The sequence below is a fragment of the Sorex araneus genome, chromosome 1 (assembly GCF_027595985.1).
Source record: "Sorex araneus isolate mSorAra2 chromosome 1, mSorAra2.pri, whole genome shotgun sequence".
Taxonomy (NCBI): Eukaryota; Metazoa; Chordata; class Mammalia; order Eulipotyphla; family Soricidae; genus Sorex; species Sorex araneus.
Window position 1 is genome coordinate 156,965,405 of NC_073302.1, and position 22,542 is coordinate 156,987,946.

At 38.1% G+C, this 22,542-nt stretch overlaps 1 protein-coding gene across 2 annotated transcripts; it reads right to left on the minus strand.

Moving 5' to 3' along the window:
• Positions 1-6,404: 6,404 nt before the first annotated feature.
• Positions 6,405-22,227, minus strand: MTX3 (metaxin 3). 2 transcript variants are annotated; one of them, XR_008631258.1, is made up of 10 exons: positions 22,126-22,227; positions 21,587-21,656; positions 21,090-21,166; positions 19,966-20,058; positions 19,279-19,461; positions 19,056-19,132; positions 17,887-18,044; positions 17,413-17,509; positions 16,573-16,661; positions 12,376-12,419 (listed from the first exon to the last, which is right to left on the minus strand). XR_008631258.1 is itself a non-coding variant. In XM_004613152.2 (9 exons), exons 1-9 carry the CDS (start codon positions 22,204-22,206, stop codon positions 12,309-12,311), a joined length of 939 nt encoding a protein of 312 aa, XP_004613209.2. In that variant the 5' UTR covers positions 22,207-22,227; the 3' UTR covers positions 6,405-12,308. The 2 variants fall into 2 exon arrangements, 1 of the variants encoding a protein (XP_004613209.2); XM_004613152.2 differs by lacking the exon at positions 17,413-17,509 and having other exon boundaries at positions 6,405-12,419.
• Positions 22,228-22,542: the final 315 nt, after the last annotated feature.

A 22,542-nucleotide genomic window follows, 5' to 3' on the forward strand; every position in this document is an offset into this window, starting at 1 on the left:
AAATTCAAAATCTCAATTCAAAAGCCATCCTATCCATAGCATACCCTACCTCAGTTGATGGGCTGGAGCAAGCAATAGCACAGCAGGTAGGGCATTTGCTTTGCATGTGGCTGACCCAGATTTGATTCCTCTGTCTCTTTCGGAGAGCCCAGCAAGCTACCAAGAGTATCCTGCCCGCATGGCAAAGCCTGGCAAGCTACCTGTAGTGTTTTCGGTATTCAAAAAACAGTAATAAGTCTCACAATGGAAACATTACTGGTGCCTGCTCGAGCAAATCGATGAGCAACAGGATGACAGTGATACAGTGCTACAATGATCTCAGTTGATGGGCAACCCAGTCCATTCGGTGTTCACACCAAAACTCTTGAAAGCTTTGGAGATTCTAGCAGGGAAATGCAGCTACTCATATAACCTCCACTGAAAAACAGTCCATCTCTATTTGTGGGTTTTGGGCCACAGCCAGTGGTGCTTAGGGATCACTTTTGGCTCTTCCAGGAAGGCTGTCCTCTGACTGAGCATGCAGCTTTGGAAGGGACATACATAGAGCAGTGAAGAAGGAAGGGGACACCTGCCTAGCCTGCCAGATAAGCCAAATCAATCCTGACAATCAATGGGCTGACATGTCGCAGCCAGATCACCTCACATCCTACACACCAAAAGTCTTAAAGTTGCCCTTGACTTCACTCCCACACAATTTGAATTAGTCAAGAAATCTTATTGGCAGTACCAGCAAAACACCCAAATCCAATTCCTTCTTATCACTTCCACTGCTGTCATTCTAATCCATTGGTCCCTTCCTGAAGGTTATTCTAGTGGAATCCCTGCTTTTCTTCCTACTTATATTATTGTCTGTTCTCAGCACAATAGTTCAATAATCTTTTTAAAAAGTAACCCGACATCACTTTACTCAAATCTTTGAAACTGGTCTAAGTAAAAGCCAAAGGCTTCCAGGGACCTGCAAGTTTTTACCTAGTTTGCTCCATCTTTAAGCACACGAACCTCCTCTCTCACTGTCCCCTTTGTCCTCTTTGTTTCAGAGACTCTGGCCTCCCTCCTGTCTTCTCAGATGCATCATACAAGCCCTACTTTAGCAGCATGCTCTACCCGGATCCTCAGCCTACAATCCCGCTGTGAGACAGCTGCAATGCCTGCTGATACTTTTGAAGTCTCTGTTCAGATGTCAACGTCACAAAGGAATCTATCCCGACAGATTTAACAGACCCAGGGTTCCCTGCCCCCTTATCCTGCCTGATGGGTTTTTCTGTTGCAGTTACCACTTAATACTACATTATATCATCTGCTTATTCATAGTTTCATCATTATTGTCTCCTCCTGCTGGAATATAAATACAAGAGCAGAGATCTTTGTCTTGTTGACAGATATATCCTGCGTATCAAGAACTGCGGCTGGTGTGTGTATAGGAGGGACTCCAAAATATTTGCTGAACAAACGGATAATGTTTTTTAGGCCATGGAAGACCTTTGTTTTAGGGGGAAATTATTGAAGCTGGGTGACACATTTAGCCTCGTTTTCAATCTGAGTGATTAACTTATCAGACAAGCTAAAACTAGAATTACAAGGGATGCGCCTTTGACATCTTTGCCATCCAGCTCACTCCTACAACATATTCCTGGTCCAGGTATACTATCTCCCGCCAGGAGAGGGAATGGGTATAGTCAACCCTTCTGCTGGCTAAGGATGCAGCTCAGTGACTGAGCAGATGCCTTACATATGTGAGGCCTGGGTTTGATAGCCAGCAGTATCAAAACAAACAAAAGTCAGTGCCTGTATAGGAGGACTTGTTCTTCCTAAAATAAGCAAGTCATCTTCCTCATCAACATGCGGTCCTCATCATGACCCAACTCCTGAAGGTCTTATAACCAGAAAAGTGAAAAGTGCCTCCATTTAAAAAAGAAAATTGGCTGGAGCATTAGTACAGTGGGTACGATATTTGCTTTGTACACAGCCTACCTGAGGTTCAATCCCTATACCCAATATGGTCCCCCAAGCCACCAGGAGTGATCCCTGAGTGCAGAACCAGGAGTAAGCCCTGATCACCACTAGGTGTGGCCCCCAAACAAACAAAAAAAATCCTAAGTTAGACTAATATAACTAATAAAGGTTTATTGACATGTAAAAAAAAATACAAATGATCTCCAGACTTCAAGGGAACCTGGTTGGGGACTCCCAACCAGTGCTCAGATTCCCTAAGGTCCTCGGCCAACCAGGCCAGGGCAAATACTCCAATGCTATGCTCTGGCAAGCAGTGCTAATGACTACCAGGTTCCAGTGCTATACCAAATGGTGCTTAGGGGATTTTGCAATGTTGGGGATAAAACTTGGGTCCCTGTGTATGTGAGACATGCACCTCTCACCACCTTCATTCCATGATCTTCCCAGCACCATGATCACTTGAGTTTTGCAGAAGGAAAGGATGGGAGAGAGTAGGAAAACAACCACAGGGCTGAGATGGGAGCATCATTCCTAGGAGAAAACATGAAAAATGGTAAAGAGGAGAGGAGCGTGGCAAATAGAAACAGACCACCTCATGGGCAGCCATATGAAACATCCTAATTTTGCATCAGTGCTGGTGTGTACCACCAGTGGCTCACACTTGAATGTGGCTTAATGAACACAAATTGCCATACCAGCATCAACATGTTAAGTTGAATTCCTATTCTGTGGCTTGGTGGGACCCTAGTGTAGGCTGGCATAGGAGAGCCTGGAGGAGTTACTCGAAGAATTATTGCAAATACATACCGAGCAAGAAGTGGCCCAGTGGCAATGTGGGAAGTCTTCTTTCCCACAAGATACCAGGTCGCTTCTGCAAATCAAAGCTATCTACACGGATAGACTCTAACAGTCATTAGAACCAACTAGTGGGAGGCTGAACTTTTGTTCCATTAAATACTAGTGTACAGTGAATCCTCAAAATTATTTCTCAAAGTTCTGAACTGCTTAACCTTTTATAAAAATTAGTTTCATAATATTAGAGATATAGTAGGCTTTCAACAACTTTAGTTCTTTCTACCTCTATCTCACTTTCCTCTTGAACCCTCCATTTGCTCCGCCCTCAAGCCCCCCCCCCCCCGCCCATCTCCTCTGAGATGACTAGACCTATGTTTGTCTTGCATGGTGAATCTGTATTTCTTCTTATTTGGCTCCAGATGTCAGATTGGCTTGAATTACTTCAGGCTGAATCACTTGATTTCCTGTCCATGTCCCTAACCTTTCCAGCTCCTCTTGTATCATTTCTCTCTCATTCCCCTGTTTACAATACCTCTCCATTTAAATCCATCTGCAGAGCTCATTACCAAACCTACAACACTCTCTTCCCCACAATCATAGGACATGTTGAATAAAACAAGAACTGACATTCTCTTCCTTCCATTGGAGGCACCATAGCTCTGAGTTACTCTTCTTATTACCATTTTAATGTGATCTATTACATGTTTGTTCCCAGTATGTGAAATCCGATTTTTAAAATTATTGTTCACTGGCCAAAAATGTAAATCTTTCAAGGACTCAACTTTCTTGGTACACTTAAAATACTCTTTAGTTAGGGCCAGGGGTGTGCCTCAGTGGTAAAACACATTCCTCACATGTGAGGCCCTGGACTTGAACCCCTGGCACTGCAAAATACAAACCAACCCGGCCAACTTTCCAAGGCTAGTTACAGCCCAGAATATAGGTATTGAATATCCTTTAGACACTTCAGTGTATAAGTGATTCTTTTTGCATTTTGGCAGTCAAACTCAAATTCTTCCATTTAATTTTTAAGTGCTCAGGGATTACTCCTGGTTCTGTGTTCATTGAGGACTCCTGGAGACCATCTGGTTCAGGGGATCATAAGGGTACCAGGGACTGAACCTGGGTTGGCCATGTGCAAGGCAAGTACCCACCCACTGCATTTATCACTCAGTCCCAACTTCTTCCCCTCTTTTTGGAAAGATTATTTGGGGGGGGGGGAAGGGAAGGGCAGGTTAGGGCACACCCAGTGGTGTTCAGTGCTTATTCCTGACTCTTTGCTCAGAGATCACTCCTAGCAAGCTCAGAGGACCATATGGGAAGCCTGGGATTAAACCTGAGTTAGCCACATGCAGGGCAAGCACCCTACCCACCGTACTATCACTCCATCCCCAGATTCTTCCACTTTAATGGTAAGTTTCTGAGGAACCCACTGCTTTACACTGTGGTTTACTGGATCTTAGTTTCAGCTTTTCTCACTGCTTGCCTGAAACACTGTTTAAGGTGTGCAAAATGCTTTCATATCCTATCTATTCTTCCTTTCTTTAAAAAAACCTTTTTGATCCCCTTCTACTTTTCAAGCACTAGGTTTGGCGCTGGAATATGAGAAAAGCCTCCATAGTCTAGAAGCTCTTACATCTAGGATAGAACATGAAAGGAAATAATTATCCATGAGCATCTGTCCTACTCTGGACCTGCCATGTGTTATCTCAATTAGAGCCCACAAAACCCTGTCTTACAGACAAGAAAACAGGATTGAGGGAAATGATAGAATTTGCCTCTTTTTGCAGAATATGAACAGAAAACTTAGGATACAAATGGATGACAGCCATATTGGGAAATATTCTAACTTAATAGCTATCAAAATACATTAAATAAAAATACTATTTGTACTATCAGGTTTATTAAGAGAGAAGTAATACTTGAAGCTGGTTGGGATGCGATTATACAGGCTCTACAAAACAGGACTGAAGAGAATATAAAGTGCAATCTTCCCGAAAAACACTCTAATAATATGTACCAGGGCCCATTACCAGAAGGACTTAATGAAAAAGAGAGTGAAACAATCAAGAGGATGAAATGAACAAAGCTACAACCGTAACATGAAATTGCATGGTCATTAAGAATCCTGTCAAATATAAGATATCTACAGATTTTCTGAATACTAAGTCAAAAGGCATTTGAGAGAAAAGTATGTACTATGATAACATATGCAGAATTGTGTCAGAGTATACAGAAAAATAAAAGTCAATAATAGACAATATGTCAACAATGGTTAATAATACAGGGAGGGGCAGGCTCTTTCTACTAGAATCTTAAATTTTGATATTTAAAAAAATATAGTGCGTTCATATACTCAGATTTAGTCATTCTATTGCTATAAACAGCAATACACACTTGTCCAAAAATCACCACTTTAATATATTGCACTAGTTTGCTTATCTAACCAAAATCCATTATCTTCCTATATCAATTCATCTTCATGCCCAGGGCCCAAAACAATATAAAACCTAGAATTGCACTCCCCTTAAGTCTTTTTCCTCCTAGTTATACATCTCTTCCCACCTTTTTCCAAACCATTCTCAGCAGTATGTGAATTGGATTTTATAAGCAATACAAAATGTAAATTATGTTCATTAGATGAAAAAGACCATTTTTCGCCTTCATGGAGAAAACTGGGACAACGCATATCAGAACAGGCACAATCTGACAGACTTCAAATAAGTCAGTTTGCTTCTTGCATTTAAAATAAAACTGAAATCTGTTTGATCTCAACTATGATATTTGGAAAGCGCCATGCTTTCTTCTACACCATTTCTTCACTTTTTGAAAATGTGAATTCTTGAAAGGGCTGCAGCCTTCCTCAAAGTAGGATCTGAGAGACCGATTCTTTTTTTTTTTTTTTGCAATATATATATATTTTTTTATTGTGGAAAGTTACAAAGTTACAAAGTTTTCAGGTTTAAATCTCAGTTATACAATGCTCGAATGCCCATCCCTTCACCAGTGCTCATATTCCACCAAGAATCCCAGTATAGCTCCACCCCGCCCCCTCACACCCAAACCCCCCCAAACCCCTAGCCCCCCCACCCTAAGCCCCCCCCCCCCGCCTGTGTAACTAATAAATTTCACTTTACTTTCACTTTGATTGCATACAATATGTCAACAAAACTCACTATTATTGTTTGGAGAGTCTGAGAGACCGATTCTTAACTATATTCAGAAATGGTACAATTTCCCCATTCTTTTCACATCCTTACCCAAAAAAGTAGGATAAATATATAATCTTGCTCTCACTTGAAAAAATATAACTTTTGGAGCCTTGTGTTGGCTGCATTAGAAATTAGAAATGTCTTTGATGATGCACAGCTGTCTTCATTTCCAAATCACAGATGTCTAAGACATTCCAGGAGGCTGACTAACGTACCTGAAGGAACAGACTCTATTTCTCATTATTTTTCCTGCAACTCTTGTCAGTTAGGTCAAGAAAGTGTTACCCTCTCTTAGACCCTTCAAATAGGAACTCAAGTAACAGGATGATTTGAAGACAAATTCTTACATTTCTCCCACCATTCCCATTTTGTTGTCACTTGTACTTTCCAAATAAAGGTGCACTCATTGCTCTTACTGGTTAAATCAGATATTAAAAACACAACTCAGGCAATTTGAGATTTTATTGCAAAAATAGCTGTTTGACATTATATCCAGTTTCTCATTTGTTAGAATAAATGCTTTGCAACACTGATCATCAATGTCACTTCTGGGTACTTCATAATCTATCAGTAATATTATTCACATACTACTTAAACTTGTATTAAACTTGTTTACTTTGTAACAAAACTATAGTATTTGTATACTGGAACAGATGCTTTAAACAGTTACCATCCAAAGGTACAGTTTGTGGAACAAAGTCATTATGTTTACATATGTATCTTCTTTACTGTCAATCATCCAAAGAGCTAACATTACATTACAAACACCTCAAAATTTCCTTTTAAACATGAACAGAAGAGTGGAAAGAGATTATTTCCTGTTATACCAAATAAAACATTGAGTCAGAAGAGAAATAAAGCTTTTTTCTTTATGCACTTACATAAAAGCTTGAGTACACCTCACTTTGACTAGGAGCAAAGATGCCAGCTTTGTAAGGAAAGTAGCCTATGGTCCACAAAACAAATGGCTGACACAACCTCCTCCATAGTACATGATTTGCTAAGGATTGAGAACTGATGCAAACTCTGGCCAGTTTTTTCCTCTTGACTTCCAAGGATCTGGACTATGTAAACTAAATGATTAAAGGGGTATTTCTTTTCATTTGCATAAGAAAAACTGAAGAATCAGAACAAAGAACCAACTGCTTTTCATGTGGCTGGATGCTCACCATTACACACAACTCCGAGTCCAAAGGCAAGCTTCCTATAAAACACGCATCCAAAGCACAGAATTCAAAAGATACGACTACACACATCACAGAAAACAAACAAAAGCATACTTATCTCTGATTAGTGATCTGATTTGATACTTTGAAATGAAATGAAACATGCTCAGTCCTTTGAAATTTGGAGGTCTACTGTGGTTTAGTTTTTCTAGGATAAACAAACAGCTGAGAATTTAAATGAAAACTGTAAACCTTCAGCCTAGAATATGCAAACACAAACATACAATTCTTGCCTAGACATTGTCTTCAGTAACAGAATAAGACTCGAAAATATTTAAACTTTTGCCTTATTATTATTGCACATGCTTTGCATGCAGAAAGCCCAGCTGGATCCCCAGAACCACATGGTCCCCTAAGCACTGCTGGGAGTGACCGCACAGAACCAGAAGTAGCCCAAGCACTGCCAGGTGTGGTTCCAAATCAAACAAACAAACAAACAAACAATTTTTTAACATTACAGTGTAATTTCAAATTAATAATAATGAAATTATCATTTTATTTTTCTCTTTTTCCTCCTTATGTTTTTAAAACTTGATTTGTTTTCCTCTTAAATATTCTTTCTATTTACAAATACCCAACTAAAAGTTACTCTTACTCAAATCATTGATCAAGAATATTACCATCAGTAATCACTAGTTTCCTTGTCTGGAACAATTTCTGTAATCTTTTGATTCCTCTCCACCTCAATCACAATAAATTTAAGTCTCAGGCAGGTAACTTGGTCTCTTAGAAAAAATTACACACCAACAGAGAGTTTTGTGTGAAATTATTTTTGCAAACCTAAGGGGGTAAAAATGTCATCTTTACATCATCTCTCTTTTTACAAGGTCAATATTTTGAAGGTGAAATTAAACCTTAACTAAACCTTCAAAGGTACTAACAATTTGGCTCATTTAACTGAACACAATTTTCTTAATAATCTGTTTAAGAGATATGAAAACACTGAAAGTAAATGTAAATTCCATAATGTTCAACAAGAAAAAAGAAAAATTAATTTTAAAAATCTTAATGCCAACAGCACATATAGAAGATCATCATTACAACCCACAATTAAAAATCTGCTTAAGAAATATGAAAACACTGAAGGCAAATGTAAATTCCACAGTGTTCAACAAGAAAAAAGGGGGGAAAAAATCAAAAAACCTTAATGCCAATAGCACATATAGAAGACCATGATTACAACCCAAATTATATTCTGTGGCTCCAACAGGATTTCAATTATAGAAAAAACAAAACCAAAGTCAATTATGAAGCCCCAGGCATGCTGCTCCTTTATCACAGCGTGCCTGGGACACTCCTCATCACACCAGAGTGTGCAGGAGAACAAAGATAAGGCGAAGAAAAACTACCAGGCAGAAGAATGTTTTTAAGATTTCTTACTCTTGAGAAGCAAAATCAGGTCCCATAACAAAGAAGAGATACAGTTACAAAGGGAAAAGTCTCATAACTTTTGATATCCCATGGAAAAGGAGTTTTGGTTACAGGGGACTGTTTTTTCTTCTTCTGATTCAGCAAATGTATCTATGATAATCATTTGTTACAAATCTGGGTTGTTTTTCTATTTAAGCTCAAGAATAAAGTGAAGGAAGACATTATATTTTAAACTGCAGTTTGCATTTCTTTTCAATGTTTTCCTATTTCTGGTATCATTGATTTACGTATTTATGCAAAGTTGTGAAACAAGACAAAAAAGATCCTGTGGACCCATTCCTTATTTTTGTCTTTACATGTAAACAACTATATTTTAAAAGGTTAACTTGTAGCACAGCGGGTAGTGCATTTGCCTTGCATGTGGCCTACCTCCACCTGGGTTCGATTCCTCCGATTCCTCCGTCCCTCTCATTCCTCTCCTCTCGAGAGCCTGGCAAGCTACTGAGAGTATCCCATCAGCACAGCAGAGCCTGGCAAGCTACCTGTGGCGTATTGATATGCCAAAAACAGTAACAATAAGTCTCACAATGGAGATGTTACTGGTGTTTGCTTGAGCAAATCAATGAACAAAAGACACAACAGTTCTACAGAAAAACTAATATAATATTAAAAAAATTAGCAAATCTGGTTAATGTATATTCTTGGAAGAGACTCTAAGAAAACATACTATCGATTTTAAGTACCACTTTATCACATAAAGCTAATTTAAAAAAAATTTTGTTTTCTGAGATAATAGTGACCAATTTCTATCAAAGTGGATAACTAGTTTGTTTCCATTTCTGCAGACTTCTGAACACTATAACTTAGTTCTGATTAAAGTACTCTTCCTAGAAACATAATGTAACAAAATACTCTAATTATTTCAGCAATAGTAAATAAACAGAAATGACAAACAAGAATCAAAATACTTTGTTTGGATCTAATATAAAATTTCCAATCCTCTTGTACCCCCCAAATACTATGAGATATCTGTGTAGAATTTGCTTTGTGTTAAAGCCAGCATTTTGTAAGAGGCAAAGCTCACTGTGAAGATAGTCTGTCCTTGATCCTTATTATTTCTTTTGACTTATGATGACTGATGACTGCTGGAGATATTTTATTTATAACTAATTATGAATTATTTTCTAATCCTACATTACCAACAAGTACAAACACAAACACATTTCCCATTCTTCATTTTATCCTCTACCACCATCATCCCAAAAAAGTGGCCTTTATTTTATATCTATACACCATTTTCCCCAGCAAATTCAAACCTTCTCCAAAGCATATTCTGACAGAATGATCATTAGCTCTATATTCAGTATAGAAAGTTGTTTCTTTCCTAATGCTTTCTCTATGCTGGTCCCTAGGGTGATAAATACTCAGCCACAGTATCTTGGTACCTTGTGGACTTATACCTTCCCCTCCTTCCTTCGTTCCCCCCCCCAAAAAAAAAAAAACCAAATAACTAACCCAAGACCCCAAGACAGAAATTCTCACTTTATCAAAACCACATTTTGTATCTTAGGAAAGACAGTAGGAGAGCATCACAGACTACACAGTGTAAGCCTAAAGGCAGTCCAAAACAGGAATGATCAAAACAAATGAATCATATTTAAAATTGGCCTCTCTAGTTAAAAAAAAAAAAAGACAAATAATTATTCTAAAGCAGCCTCTTTTAATTAAACTTACAACACTTGAAACATTACAGTACACTTATCTAGTGAAGTCTGTGTGTGATGATTCCCCAAATCCTTAGAAAATTTAGACATATTTTCTTACTATGGATGTTAGTTCTTTTACTGAAAGAAAAACTTAGTTTTTGTTTCTGACTTTGTCATGGAAAAGCATGGCATTAAAGTTACATTTGATTCTAGAATCTGTTAGAGCTTGTAGATATCTTTCTCCTATAAATTTTAATTCTTTCAAAACCTAATTCTGATTGTCTTATTTTACGTGTGCTTTACAACTGCAAGCCATTTCAAGTGCTTTTGGAATGTTTAATATAAATCATAACTGAAAATGACTAACACTGTCTAAAACATAAACAGATGTCTGACTAAAGTGTTAACCACTCTTCTGCAATATACACCAATTCTAGAGCCCAATAAAGTTCCACAATCATGACTTTCAACATAATATACTCAGACAGTCTTCAGATTGCTGAAGTCTCAAAAACCTGCTTCTGAAGATTAAGGCAAAAAAAACACACACAACCCCCAACTCACATTCACTCACTCGCTTATACACACCTCTTTCAGAAGTTGTGTAAAACTCATTGGGTATTTCCCTAAATGTATCCAAATGGATGAACAAGACATTGGAAAGGCCTTATTTCCCATTTAATTAAAATTTCCAAGAAAAAATATTTAAAATGCTTTTAATATCCCTTTATAAAGAGAAATGTAAATACAGAACAAATTGGGAGATGCTAGTAAAATGTAACTGAACTCCAATTAGTTCAAACAAGATGAATTTCTGGACTAGAAAACATAGGGGGTCTCAGTGGGGCATGATTAAGATTTACTGAGCACCATAATAAACCTTCAGACACTAATCAAGAAGCATGGTCCTAGATTTAAAAAACCCCAGAGTGGTTTTAGGACAACAGAAGCACCTCAGCCATAAATCAAGAGTCAACTCTGAGTCAAACCACCTGTACGGTAAATCCCTCACCAGTTCAATAACCAATAAATAGAAAATAGTCTTCAACAGCTTAAAAATCCACAGCTGTCTCCCCATTATTCTTTGGATAACCTTAGCTAGACTATATGGAAGAAAATCATACCTACATGATAGGCTTATGGAATACTAACTGGTCTGAGCAAACGTGAGAACGCAGATCACCTCCACCACTCCCGGGGCAGGTCCTGAGTATTCTCTAACAACTGAGCAAGCCTCAGGGAGACTCTCAAGCCAGGCGTACCAATGGCAACTAACACACTCAGATCTCCTGCCATCAATCGGGAAAGAAATGACTGAAGTTAAAGATGTACCACAAATATATAGGTTTAAAGCCGCCACATACACTTAACGAAAGAGCCCTTGCTAATCTACATTAAACTTACCATAAAACATTAATGTTATATAAATGCTTATAGTCAGATAAATATTATGTCACCTCTGATATTTATAGATGATACTAAACCTTGAAAAGTTAAGACATACACATAATTAAAAAGCACATTCTTCATTGCTTTTAAAAGCTGAATACATACTTTTCTACTGAAGTTATTTGTATTTTCTTAATGTTCAAGGTAGGCATCAGATTTCTAAACAGAAAAGAGCCTCAGCCAAAGAGCCACATATTAGATATTCAGACTCACCTAAGAAAACTAAATTAATAAATTAAATTGAATAAATTAGGTGCACATTCAGAACAGAACTGTAGCTTTTGGTCAGCAACATGTGAACCAAAGGCAAAAATCTGCCAACATTAAGGCAGGGTTTGTTTGTTTCTATGTACAGTACAGTGTTCGCTTCTTCCCCCAAGTTCATTAGCATTCACATTGATGTTATTTAAAGTGCATTGCCAGAAGCTAAAATACAAGCTTTCTAATTAAAAAAAAAAGATAATCATAGAAAGTCTCTTTTGTTTTAGAGTCTTCCTTATACCTAATAATGGCATCTTTCTGCCCTCATACATTTAGTGTTAAGAGTTTACTGCAACATCCGTTTTACTCTGCAAAGAGCATGATGTCGACATCAGTCAGGGTGAGAGCCGTTGTAAGGAATTACTGTCGTCTTCTGCTGGAGTCAATTTAAGGGTTGGTAGTTTCCGAGGAGGAAGTTGAGGGCTCTGGCGAAGATTGTCATCCATCTGTAGAAAGCACAAAAGGTACATATGACTAATTGCTATGGCACCACTTAGTGGACTGAGGCATCACGTTAAACTATAGCCTAGAAGAATACAGAGCCATATGTGTCTAAGATGGTTAGACACTATTGCTTTTCTTTGTAATAATCTCTCAAGAATTCTAAATGTCATGCCTTAAATACCAGCTGACTTAGTACATGCATAAAAGTAAGCATGGTTCATCCCTGATACCTTCACAAAACTATAGTAATTCTACAAAAAGAATATTCCATTGAATTCAAACACAGAATGACTTAGATTTTATTTCAAAAAAATCTAATATTAAGTGTAAAAGCAATACTTCTATTAATCTATGCTTCACAGTTTACCTACTATAGCTATGCATCTCATTTGATTTTCCAACATTCTTGTGAAGCAAAAAAGGGCAGACATAATTGTTTCCTATATTATAGATTAGCAAAAAGAAAGCCTGAAAGATTATGGAATTTGCATTGCTTTGCAGGGCTAGTATCAGAGCTGAAGTTTGGACAGAGGTCTCATTCTAACACTAATACTCTGCCTAAATGCACATGACCTACATTCCATTCAAAGCACCCAACTCTTTCAGATTCTAAGTACTTAGAATGAACAGACAGGAGTTCTTTGGGCCTAAACCGAAAGCATGCCAAGGCCAGATTCAGTCTTAAATTTGCTACAGAGACAAATTCATATAGAGCATATTGTGAAAATGCCCAGGAGTTCTGACTTACCCCTAGGAGTATATTTACATCCCTGGAGAGAACTAGAAAATGTTTATTTAGAACTGAATCAGACCTCAGAAACTACCTTTAACTAGAGTACTCCACAGAATGCAAAATTCAGGTCCTGGCAATCAGTTCATGATCAGCTTAACTTCATAAGACTTTAAAGCTAATGACATCAAGGATCCCAAAACAACAAAAATAGCACTTTATTACTTTGAAAAGCATATTTTTTTTCAGAATTTTAAATATGTGCAGAATATATCTCCATGACTTCTCAAGTTACTCTTATAAAGCAGAGGGGGAATGTTTTAGCAAGGGTACAAGGAAATTAGGGAAAAGGAAAGAGTAACTTCTAGTTTTCCAATGGAAAAACATATTCCCAGTGAACCCAGTGAATTATCTGAATCCACTGTATCAAGATGTTTCTTTTCTTTTCTTTTTTATTAGAAACTGTTGGAATAATGAAAAGATCACTACCACAAAGACGGTTGAAAATGATCGCTCTAGATAAGAACTATATGCTAAAAGTAGGTCAAAAAACATTACCTTTCAGTATCTGTTTTGCTAACCATAATATACCCAAAAGGAGAAAAAGGAGAGAGAGAGGAAGAGAGGGAGAACGAGAGCGAGAGCGATACAGAGAGAGAGAGAGAGAGAGAGAGAGAGAGAGAGAGAGAGAAGGAAAGTGCCTACCATAGAGACAGACTGGGGGGAGAAGGGTCGCAGGAGGGAAACTGGGGACATTGGTTATAGAAATGTACACTGGTGGAGGGATGGGTGTTGGAACACTGTATGACTAAAACCCGATCATGAACAACTTTGTAACTGAGTATCTCATGGTGATCCAATAAAAAATTTTTTTTAATTTTTTAAAAAATAATAAAGCTTTAGCGTTCAAAGCAAAAAATAAAATCTATTTTTGGGGTTTGCTTTTAGTTTTAGTATATGTGCTGCCAAAGCGAGCAGTTTTGCTTTGGGTTTGGGTTCTGGGGCCGCTCCTCGTGATGCTCAGGAGACCATGTAGTGCCAGGGCTCAAACCCAAGCTCTCCACATGCAAAGCTCGGCCCATTAGCGCTCTCTCCAGCCAATAGCTGGGTTGTTTTCTTGTGATAATTAAGTTCCTCAATCATCAGAGTTCTTTTAAGTTCTATATTTTCTGTCCAAATGGTGAACAAGAATAACCTCATCCATCTAACATATGGATGAGCAGCAGCTAGCTGCTCTGTTGTCTTGTACAGTGGACAATAGAGCAGCATACTGAAGAGCATGAAAAAAGTGGGATGGGGGAATACCTACAATAAAGTCAGGAAACTATCACATATCGATGACCAAGACAGATATATTCTAAGTAGTACACAACCTCTGAGCTCCCTTTATGTCTGTCACAAATCTGCCACATACAGAAATGGAAACTACATTGGAGAGGCTTTACCGAGCAGATTAGTGTCTAGAACAATCCAAGCAATCTTGTCATTATCCATACTTAACCTTGGTGTATTTCCTCTCATGAGACTGAGTCAGGCTAGAGAATTCAGACAAACTAGGTAGGCTTTATTTCCTCTTTGCAAACTCTTGGAATAAACCCTTCTAATTTTACTGTTCTTATAAACCCTTATAATTTTACTCCCTATTCAGAACAATGCAGGAAATGTAGAAAGAAATGGATCCATCACTCTAGAGAATGGCTGTATAAGCCTACTTACTATTTTTACTACTAATGCATACATAGCCTCATCCATAAGCTAGATGAATGAGGCTATAAAACTCATTCATAAGTTAGATGGCTAACAGCAAGCAAAGTCCATGCTGAAGCCCAATACATAGGACCCTCCATCTCTTGACAACTGAATGGTGGGCAAGAGACAAAAGCTACCTCTGAAGCTTCAACAGCTTAATCTGCTAAAAAGGGGATGACAGAGTACCTGCACACAGAGATATTGTGAGGATTAAATGAGTTCACAAGAAAAGTACCTAAAACTGAAACCTTAAACACTGTTAGTCAAAAAGAAAGAAAAAAAACTGCAAGTCAGCATTACTTGGTCACATATGTTTGTTACAGAGCAAAGAAATATTATTTGTAAAAAAAAAAAAAAGCAAGTTTATCATATACTTAGAAAGAGGAGAAACACTTGTATTTTTCCTGTTAGACCCATCCTTAAAATTTTCATTGATGGGTCTCTCCCTGAGCAATTTTTCTCTCATCAAACAAACATCTCTGAAGTGGAAAAATACCCATACTGGTGAAAATGTATACTATACTTAGAACTGAGAAGGAAAGGGAAGACAAAAAAATTAACAGCTATGTAGAAAGAAGAAAAAGACATGGTGGTGTTGTAAATAAGAAAAGATAACCACACTTGATTACACTCTCAAGAACCACTAACCTCAGAGACAGGCAAGCAAGAGTGGCTTTGTCTTTTTTTTTTTTTTTTTGACGAAGACTTCTATTCTCCTAGTTAAAAACTATTAATTATGCAATGTCCAACAAGAGAAAAATGAATTAAAAAGCTGTGCACACCTGCACAATAGAATACTATGTAGCTATTAGAAAAGATGAAATCCTGCAGCTTGCGGCAACTTGGATGGAACTGGAGGATGTCATGTAAGTGAATTTTTCAGAGTGAGAAGAACAAATACAAGATGATCTCACTCATCAGTGAACATAAACCAAATAGGAGAATAGAAAGTATCTCTGACAACCCTTGGCACTGGATTGCAAATCTCAGATAATTTATGTGGGGGTGGAGGGGTGAAAAGTTACATTAGAAGGGATACAAGCACAATGATAGATGGTACTGGGCACCTGGACAGTAGTGAGGTGCTGTAACTGTATATCAAGACCACAGCATCAATATTACTATAAACATGTTACAGAAACACAACAATAAAAACAAAAACTATTAATAAAATAAATTTTTAAAATTTTTAAAAAATGAAAAATTCTAGTTCTGTGATGAAAGTAAACTCAATACCATAATCAGAGGCCACTAATGGCTTCAAAACATTATATTACATACTGTCACTGTCACTGTCATCCCGTTGCTCATCAATTTGCTCAAGCAGGCACCAGTAACGTCTCCATTGTGAGACTAGTTACTGTTTTTGGCATGTTGAATACGCCACGGGTAGCTTAACAGGCTCTGCTGTGCGGGCGAGATATTCTCCGCAGCTTGCCGGGCTCTCCAAGAGGAATGGAGGAATCGAACCCGTGTTGGCCTCATGCAAGGCAAATGCCCTACCTGCTGTGCTATTGGTCCTGCCATACAACTTCAGTAAATGTGAAATAAAAAAAAAACTTTTTGAAAAATCTGGTCTTTAAAGAATACACTGAAAGTTAATGCAAACCCAGATTACATTATTAGTTACAGAAAATACTAAACTACTACAAAATAATGATTGAAGTAGACTTGACCTTTTCAATCAAGTTGGATTCCTTATTTACAAGTTGTGTGAGTTTCTGCAGATTTGCATCTACTGTTTCTTGTCCACCAGGAGAGATGCCTAAGAAGCCAGGGCAGAAATCAGAAGAGAGAAAACTTTGAAAGCCTTTAAAGCTGTTTAGACTGAAAGCATTTTTGTCTATCCATTTTCCCAAGTGTCCCACCACCAAAACAAACAAGGTAAAGAGAAAATTCATTCTGGGTTCAAAGGCTAAGTGAAGAGTGCTCCAAAACTAAACCCTAAACAAAAGGACAAAATTTGTCCACTACACTTTGTTGGACAAGTATTATGTAGCTAGCCAGTGATTAGTAAGACTGCAAAGCAGTCCTCATTTTCTCCCCAAATTTAAGTAACACTTTTCCTCACCAACTTTAATATATATTTAGTTACAATTAGTGGATAGCTTTTGAAGGCAGCCACTCCCAAACAGCTATTAACCAGGCAACTGAAATATTTGGAGACTTAAATATAAATTCCTAAGAGTTATTCCTAAGAGATTTTAATTCATTAAAAGTGGAATAAGATCCAAGATTTTTACATTTGTTGTGTATAATCAGCACTGTTAACCACTGTTCTACCATTAACAGATTTAAATGTTAATTTCATAGCTCGCAAAATTATTACTCCTTCCCTAAAACACATAGCCCACCATAAAAAAAATACTGTGCTTAAGCCATTTATCCTTCTACCTTGCTTCTTAATGGGGCACTTTGCATCAATGCTCCCAGTATAAATTTATCATCCCAATCACAATGCCCCACACTCCCAAAGAATGATATACTATGTGACAGGTGCCCTCTAGTTACTATACCTCCAGGCTGATGCAATCAGTTTTCAAGTAGTGGAATCATGGGAATGTACCTCACCAAAATCAATCTGCTGCTGATTTCTGTTCACGCAGGAAAATGCTAGAAGCAACATTTAAAGTAACTGCCCATTTGCATTAGGATAATTGCTATCTTTCAGCAGGGATTCAATAAATACCTATGGTTTATTCTCTTAGAAGAAAATGACCTACTTCAACAGTGCAATATTTAAAAAAATAGAAACATGAAATATACAAAAATTGAAAATAAGGATAAATGTCTATTTTTCTACATAAATAAGACCAACCACATAGGAATAAAATTAAGTTAAAAAAACAAACAACTTTCTGAAGTATTATAAATCAGCATGTAAAGATAATACACAGCTTGTTTAATACATAATGATTTTGCTTATACATCCTTAAGAGACTATGGAAATACTCTTATGCAAATCAGGATTAGTTGAAGAATTGGCTTACCTCCAATACTATGCTTAAAATAACTATTTAAGATGTCATCACAAAAGCGACACAAGTTGAAGAGTTGTTTCAAATGTTCTTGTAACTGAACTTTAGGAAAGCGTACTTTATAAAGAGGTGCAAGAAAACCAAACACATACGCATCCAAGGTAGAAGGCCTAAAAACAAATTAAGACTGTTTTTGAACACTGAAGAAAATATTAACCTCATATTACGTTTAACATTCTTTTTTTTCTCAAATATATTTGCCAATTCTTTTTTTTTTTTTTTGCTTTTTTGTGGGTCACACCCAGCAATGCTCAGGGGTTACTCCTGGCTTTGCACTCAGGAATTACTCCTGGCGGTGCTCAGGGGACCATATGGGATGCCGGGGATCGAACCCGGGTCAGCCGTGTGCAAGGCAAACGCCCTACCCGCTGTGCTATCACTCCGGCCCCTATATTTGCCAATTCTTAAGCATATAGAAGTATGGTCTTTAAAAGGTATATACTACCCATTTTAGCTTATAAAAATGATATAACTGAGGCCAGAGTGACAATACAGCAGGTATTGAGCTTGCCTTGCATGAAGCCAACTGGAGTTTGATCCCCAACATCCCATCCCATATAATGCTCCTGCACCCATGAGGAATGATTCATGAGTGGAGAACAAGGAGTAATCCCTGAGCATTGTGGAGTGTGAACAAAAAACAAACAAAAAGAATATAATTATGATTTTACTTGGTGATTTAAAAACAATACCCTCATTATTCTATTCAGAAAAAATTGGGTATTACGTAGAGGCTAGTGACAACATGACAATGTGTTTCTTTAGAGAAAAATCCATGAATCTTTTATTTACTGAGAATCTCACTTATAGAAGGAAAGGGACAAGAAGACCTTTTCTTTTCTTTCTTTTTTTCTTTAATGTTTTTGGGGCACACCTGGCAATAGTCAGAGTTTACTCTGGGCTCTGCATTCAAGAATTACTTGTACAAGGGGACCATTTGGTATGCCAAGATCAAACCCAGGTCAGCCATGGCTCAGCCACATACAAGTGGCTCAGCCACATACAAGCCCTGAACTACCAATTGTACTATCAATTTGGCTCCAAGGGGACTAGCTGTAAAAGACTATTCAATAAACATAGTAATATGAAATATCAGAATTTTTTTAAGGGAATATACTCACGTATCTCCAAAGAAAAACTGAGATGTTCCCAATCTGTTTGACAGAAGATTTAGGCACTCCTTGGCATCTCTGTATATCTAGTAAAGATGAAATTACATCGAAAAGTAGGGAAGATGTTCTCGAAGTGCTTTCGAGGCAAGCATCTATGGGGCAAATTCATCTGAGCTACCTTTTCTGTCTCTGCTCTACAGGGCCCTCGCTCTGAAATTAGTTCTGACCATACCTGTGCTTCCACTTCTCGAAGGTGATAGAAAGGAGGCTCGCCTCTGGTCAGGAGAATCCTGTTCAATGCTCCCTTAGACATTCGTCCAGGCAGGATCAAATTCAAGGGAAATGGAATTCGAGAAGCAAACCATGGCTTGGTCACAGTAAAATAATTGTCACTCTCAACCCAGAATGTGTGAAGCTGTGAAAGAAGATTTTTTTTAAAAATATAAAATTGTCCTTTTATTAAAAGATCATTCATTATGAGATTTTTTCATACATTTCTCTGTATGAAGAGAACTTCACACAAGCTTTTCTTTAAGAATGACTTAAGGATAGCAGATTTTAAATTAATGAGTCTTGTTGACTGCTATCTCCCAGTTACCTTCAATAAGGCCTAGTATACAGTAAGTACTCAAGAAATATTTGTTAACTGAATTACAATTCATCCATTCTAACACAGGAAACAATAAACTCCATCTTCCAAAAATAACTTTTGTTTTTCTAAAATGACATCTTTCCCTTTGTCATTTCACAGAACCAGCTGAATGCTGAAAAGAGCACTTTTTCAGTGATATGAGACAATCAAGATTAAGACATAAGTGAAAATTCCTCTCTTAAATCTTTTTCACTAATTTTCTTCTAAACAGATGAAGTACATTTTCAACAAAATCACTAAAATTCCGTAATATTCACCACTGCTCACCACTGCAGGAAGAAGCTTCTCTTCAAGGAGAGCAATATAGGCCAGTGTATCTGCCCCTTGTTTTGTTGACAGTTCATAATCAGCATTATATTTCTATTAAAAAGAAAAGGGAACAAAAAAACCCTCAAAAGTCAAGAGCATACAAAAAAGGTTAAATAAATTAGGTTTCTTTTTCTTCCTCATCAGTGACAAATATAATTGCAAAAGAGGGAATAAGAAAGGCAAATCAGTGACAAATAAAAAGCTGCTTCTGCAAATAAATTCTTAGTACAGCCACATGCACAAAGGAAAGGCAACAAATACTGTTATGATTGTTTGCTATCATTTTAATTATTGTCAAGGACCTAGTTCATTATATGGGCGGTAGGACAAGTTAAATAGAAGTTGTTGCTATTTTTGTTAACAAGGGGAATAGTTTTAATTGGTTGCATGTTCTCCTTGAAACAAAGGAAAAGCTGATTTAGTTCTATATTTTACTGACATTAAAAGAAACTGGCAAGAACCAATGATAACTTTTGTGTTTTTTATAAGTTGCTATATAATTAAACATTTTGGTAAATTATCCAAATCTTTACATATTCAAATAGTTTGGGTTCATTATTTTATAAAATATTTCACTGCAACCATTAGTTTTTTAAAAAAGTAAAGTGAACAGTTGCTAGTAGTGAGAATTCAAATCTGTCTTTCCAGGACAAAATGTGGCAACTATCAGACTAAACTGACAACAATTATCAAAAATGCATCAGTGAATGTGGCTGCGTCAATAAAATCCAAATTAAGTGCATAAAAATAAAAAACTATTTATCACCACATAAACTCAAATCATAGTAATGTTCATTCACACCTTTGGGGGGGGGGCGTTGAGAGAACTCTAGGGTTCAAGGTCAGGCCCTTAAACATGGGATATTGTGCCCTACTACTGAGATACATCTCTAACCCCAGATTTTGAGAAGCGATTCTAAAATATATTTCTAAATCACACTCTAATTACCAATTCTCTAATCAGTTAGTTAAAATGATTCCAAAACAAAACAAAACAAAAAAATTCTCAAACCCACAGTTTTGTTTTGTTTTTTAAAGTAACATTCAGGGATCAACAATCTACTTCAAAAGGTACCACCCACCTGTTTTCTTAAAAAGTTCAGTATTTTTGCTGGCTGAGAAACAATCTTGTCTCCTGTTGTCAAAATTGGTACGTCTCCTATAACCAAAACATAAGTTTACATATAAGTAAACATTTTGATTTCCTCTGAAGGAAATCCAATAAACTAATAACTCTATTAGTTGCACATATGGTGTGGAGAGGATAAGTATCTCGGCTAGTTTGGTTTTTTGTTTGGCACGGAGGGGGTTGGTGAGTAGTTCTTTCGTTAATCGTGTCGCCTCCCCACCCCCCCAGTTAATTTCACAAATAGTAGTTCCAGAGAACATTTTCATTGTGATTAAGTTCCATCGGTTTGGCTTGCATTTTAAAGCATTACTCAGAATGAACAAACCAAAAGCAACACATAAGGCAAGGGCGTTGCAAAGACCCTACCGGACTTCGTGACAATATACCTCATAATTTAAAATGCAAAACTCACAAACAACTTAAAGAGTGCTTAAAAGTTCTGCACAGTACCTCTTGAACCTCTCCAAGTTTTATCTATGACATTGACTTTCAATGGTGCACCAGAAAATTTGGCATAAGCCTGAAAGAGAGTTTGTAGTCACATTTTAGAAACGAGCAGCACATCATGCAAACCCGCAGATTAGCATTTACTAAAGCCCGATCCCCGGGCGGCCACCCTCCAGGGCTGGGGCTGCAGCACGCCCGCTAACAGACGGAACCTATTTCTTAAAGGGTCCCAGAGATGCGGAGCGGAACACGCGCGCCCCCTACTACAGACTCGGACTTCATCGCCCCGACAACTTGGCAAAGCTGAGAAAACTCGGAGCCAATGCAGAGCAGCCACGGTTCTCCCACCAAGGCCACGGCCGGGTTCAGCAAACAATTTGTAACCGGGCGCCTGGAGGGCGGTGCGCTAGTCGGCGTCCCGACCGGCCTCGGCCCGAAGCGCCACGAAAACCCGGGAAAGCCGCGCGAACGGGTGCCCAGCCGGCCTGGCGCCTCTGGCCCCGCCCCTCCTCTCCGGCACCCGGCCCGCCAGGCGGCCTCACCAACACCACCAGGGACTCGCTGTGCACCGATGGGAGCCCCCAGCCGCCTCCCCAGCAACTGAGCTCCAAGGGGGCCGCCATCTTGCGCGAGCCGACCTTCGTTGCTCCGGAAGTAGTTTTGCCGCCCGATTTCCGGCACGTGAAATGCGGGGGCGGGACTAGGGGAGGAGAGGTTACTTTGGGACTCTGGAGACCTGCGGACAGCACCTATGGAAAGGCAAAAAAACTTGGCAGCAACTTGGCCAAAGGATTCAGAGCCCCCAACTTCAAACAGGTTTATCTGTGTAATGTTATGAGATGGCTTGCAGTGCCCCAAACCCTTTTTACCCGGAGCATAACCCGACCCATTTATGGAACTACAACGTTAATGTGCTAAAAATTATGACATGAGTTGTAGAAAACCTTCTCTCAAAAGTC

Excerpts from the sequence above, each read along its gene's own strand:
- MTX3 (XM_004613152.2), bottom strand. The coding sequence starts at position 22,206 with ATGGCGGCCCCCTTGGAGCTCAGTTGCTGGGGAGGCGGCTGGGGGCTC. Across the intron at positions 19,462-19,965 it reads AGAAGCTTCTTCCTGCAGTG|CTTCACACATTCTGGGTTGA; the intron begins GTGAGCAGTGGT and ends CTTCTTTCACAG. Across the intron at positions 19,133-19,278 it reads TTCGAGAAGTGGAAGCACAG|ATATACAGAGATGCCAAGGA; the intron begins GTATGGTCAGAA and ends CATCTTTACTAG.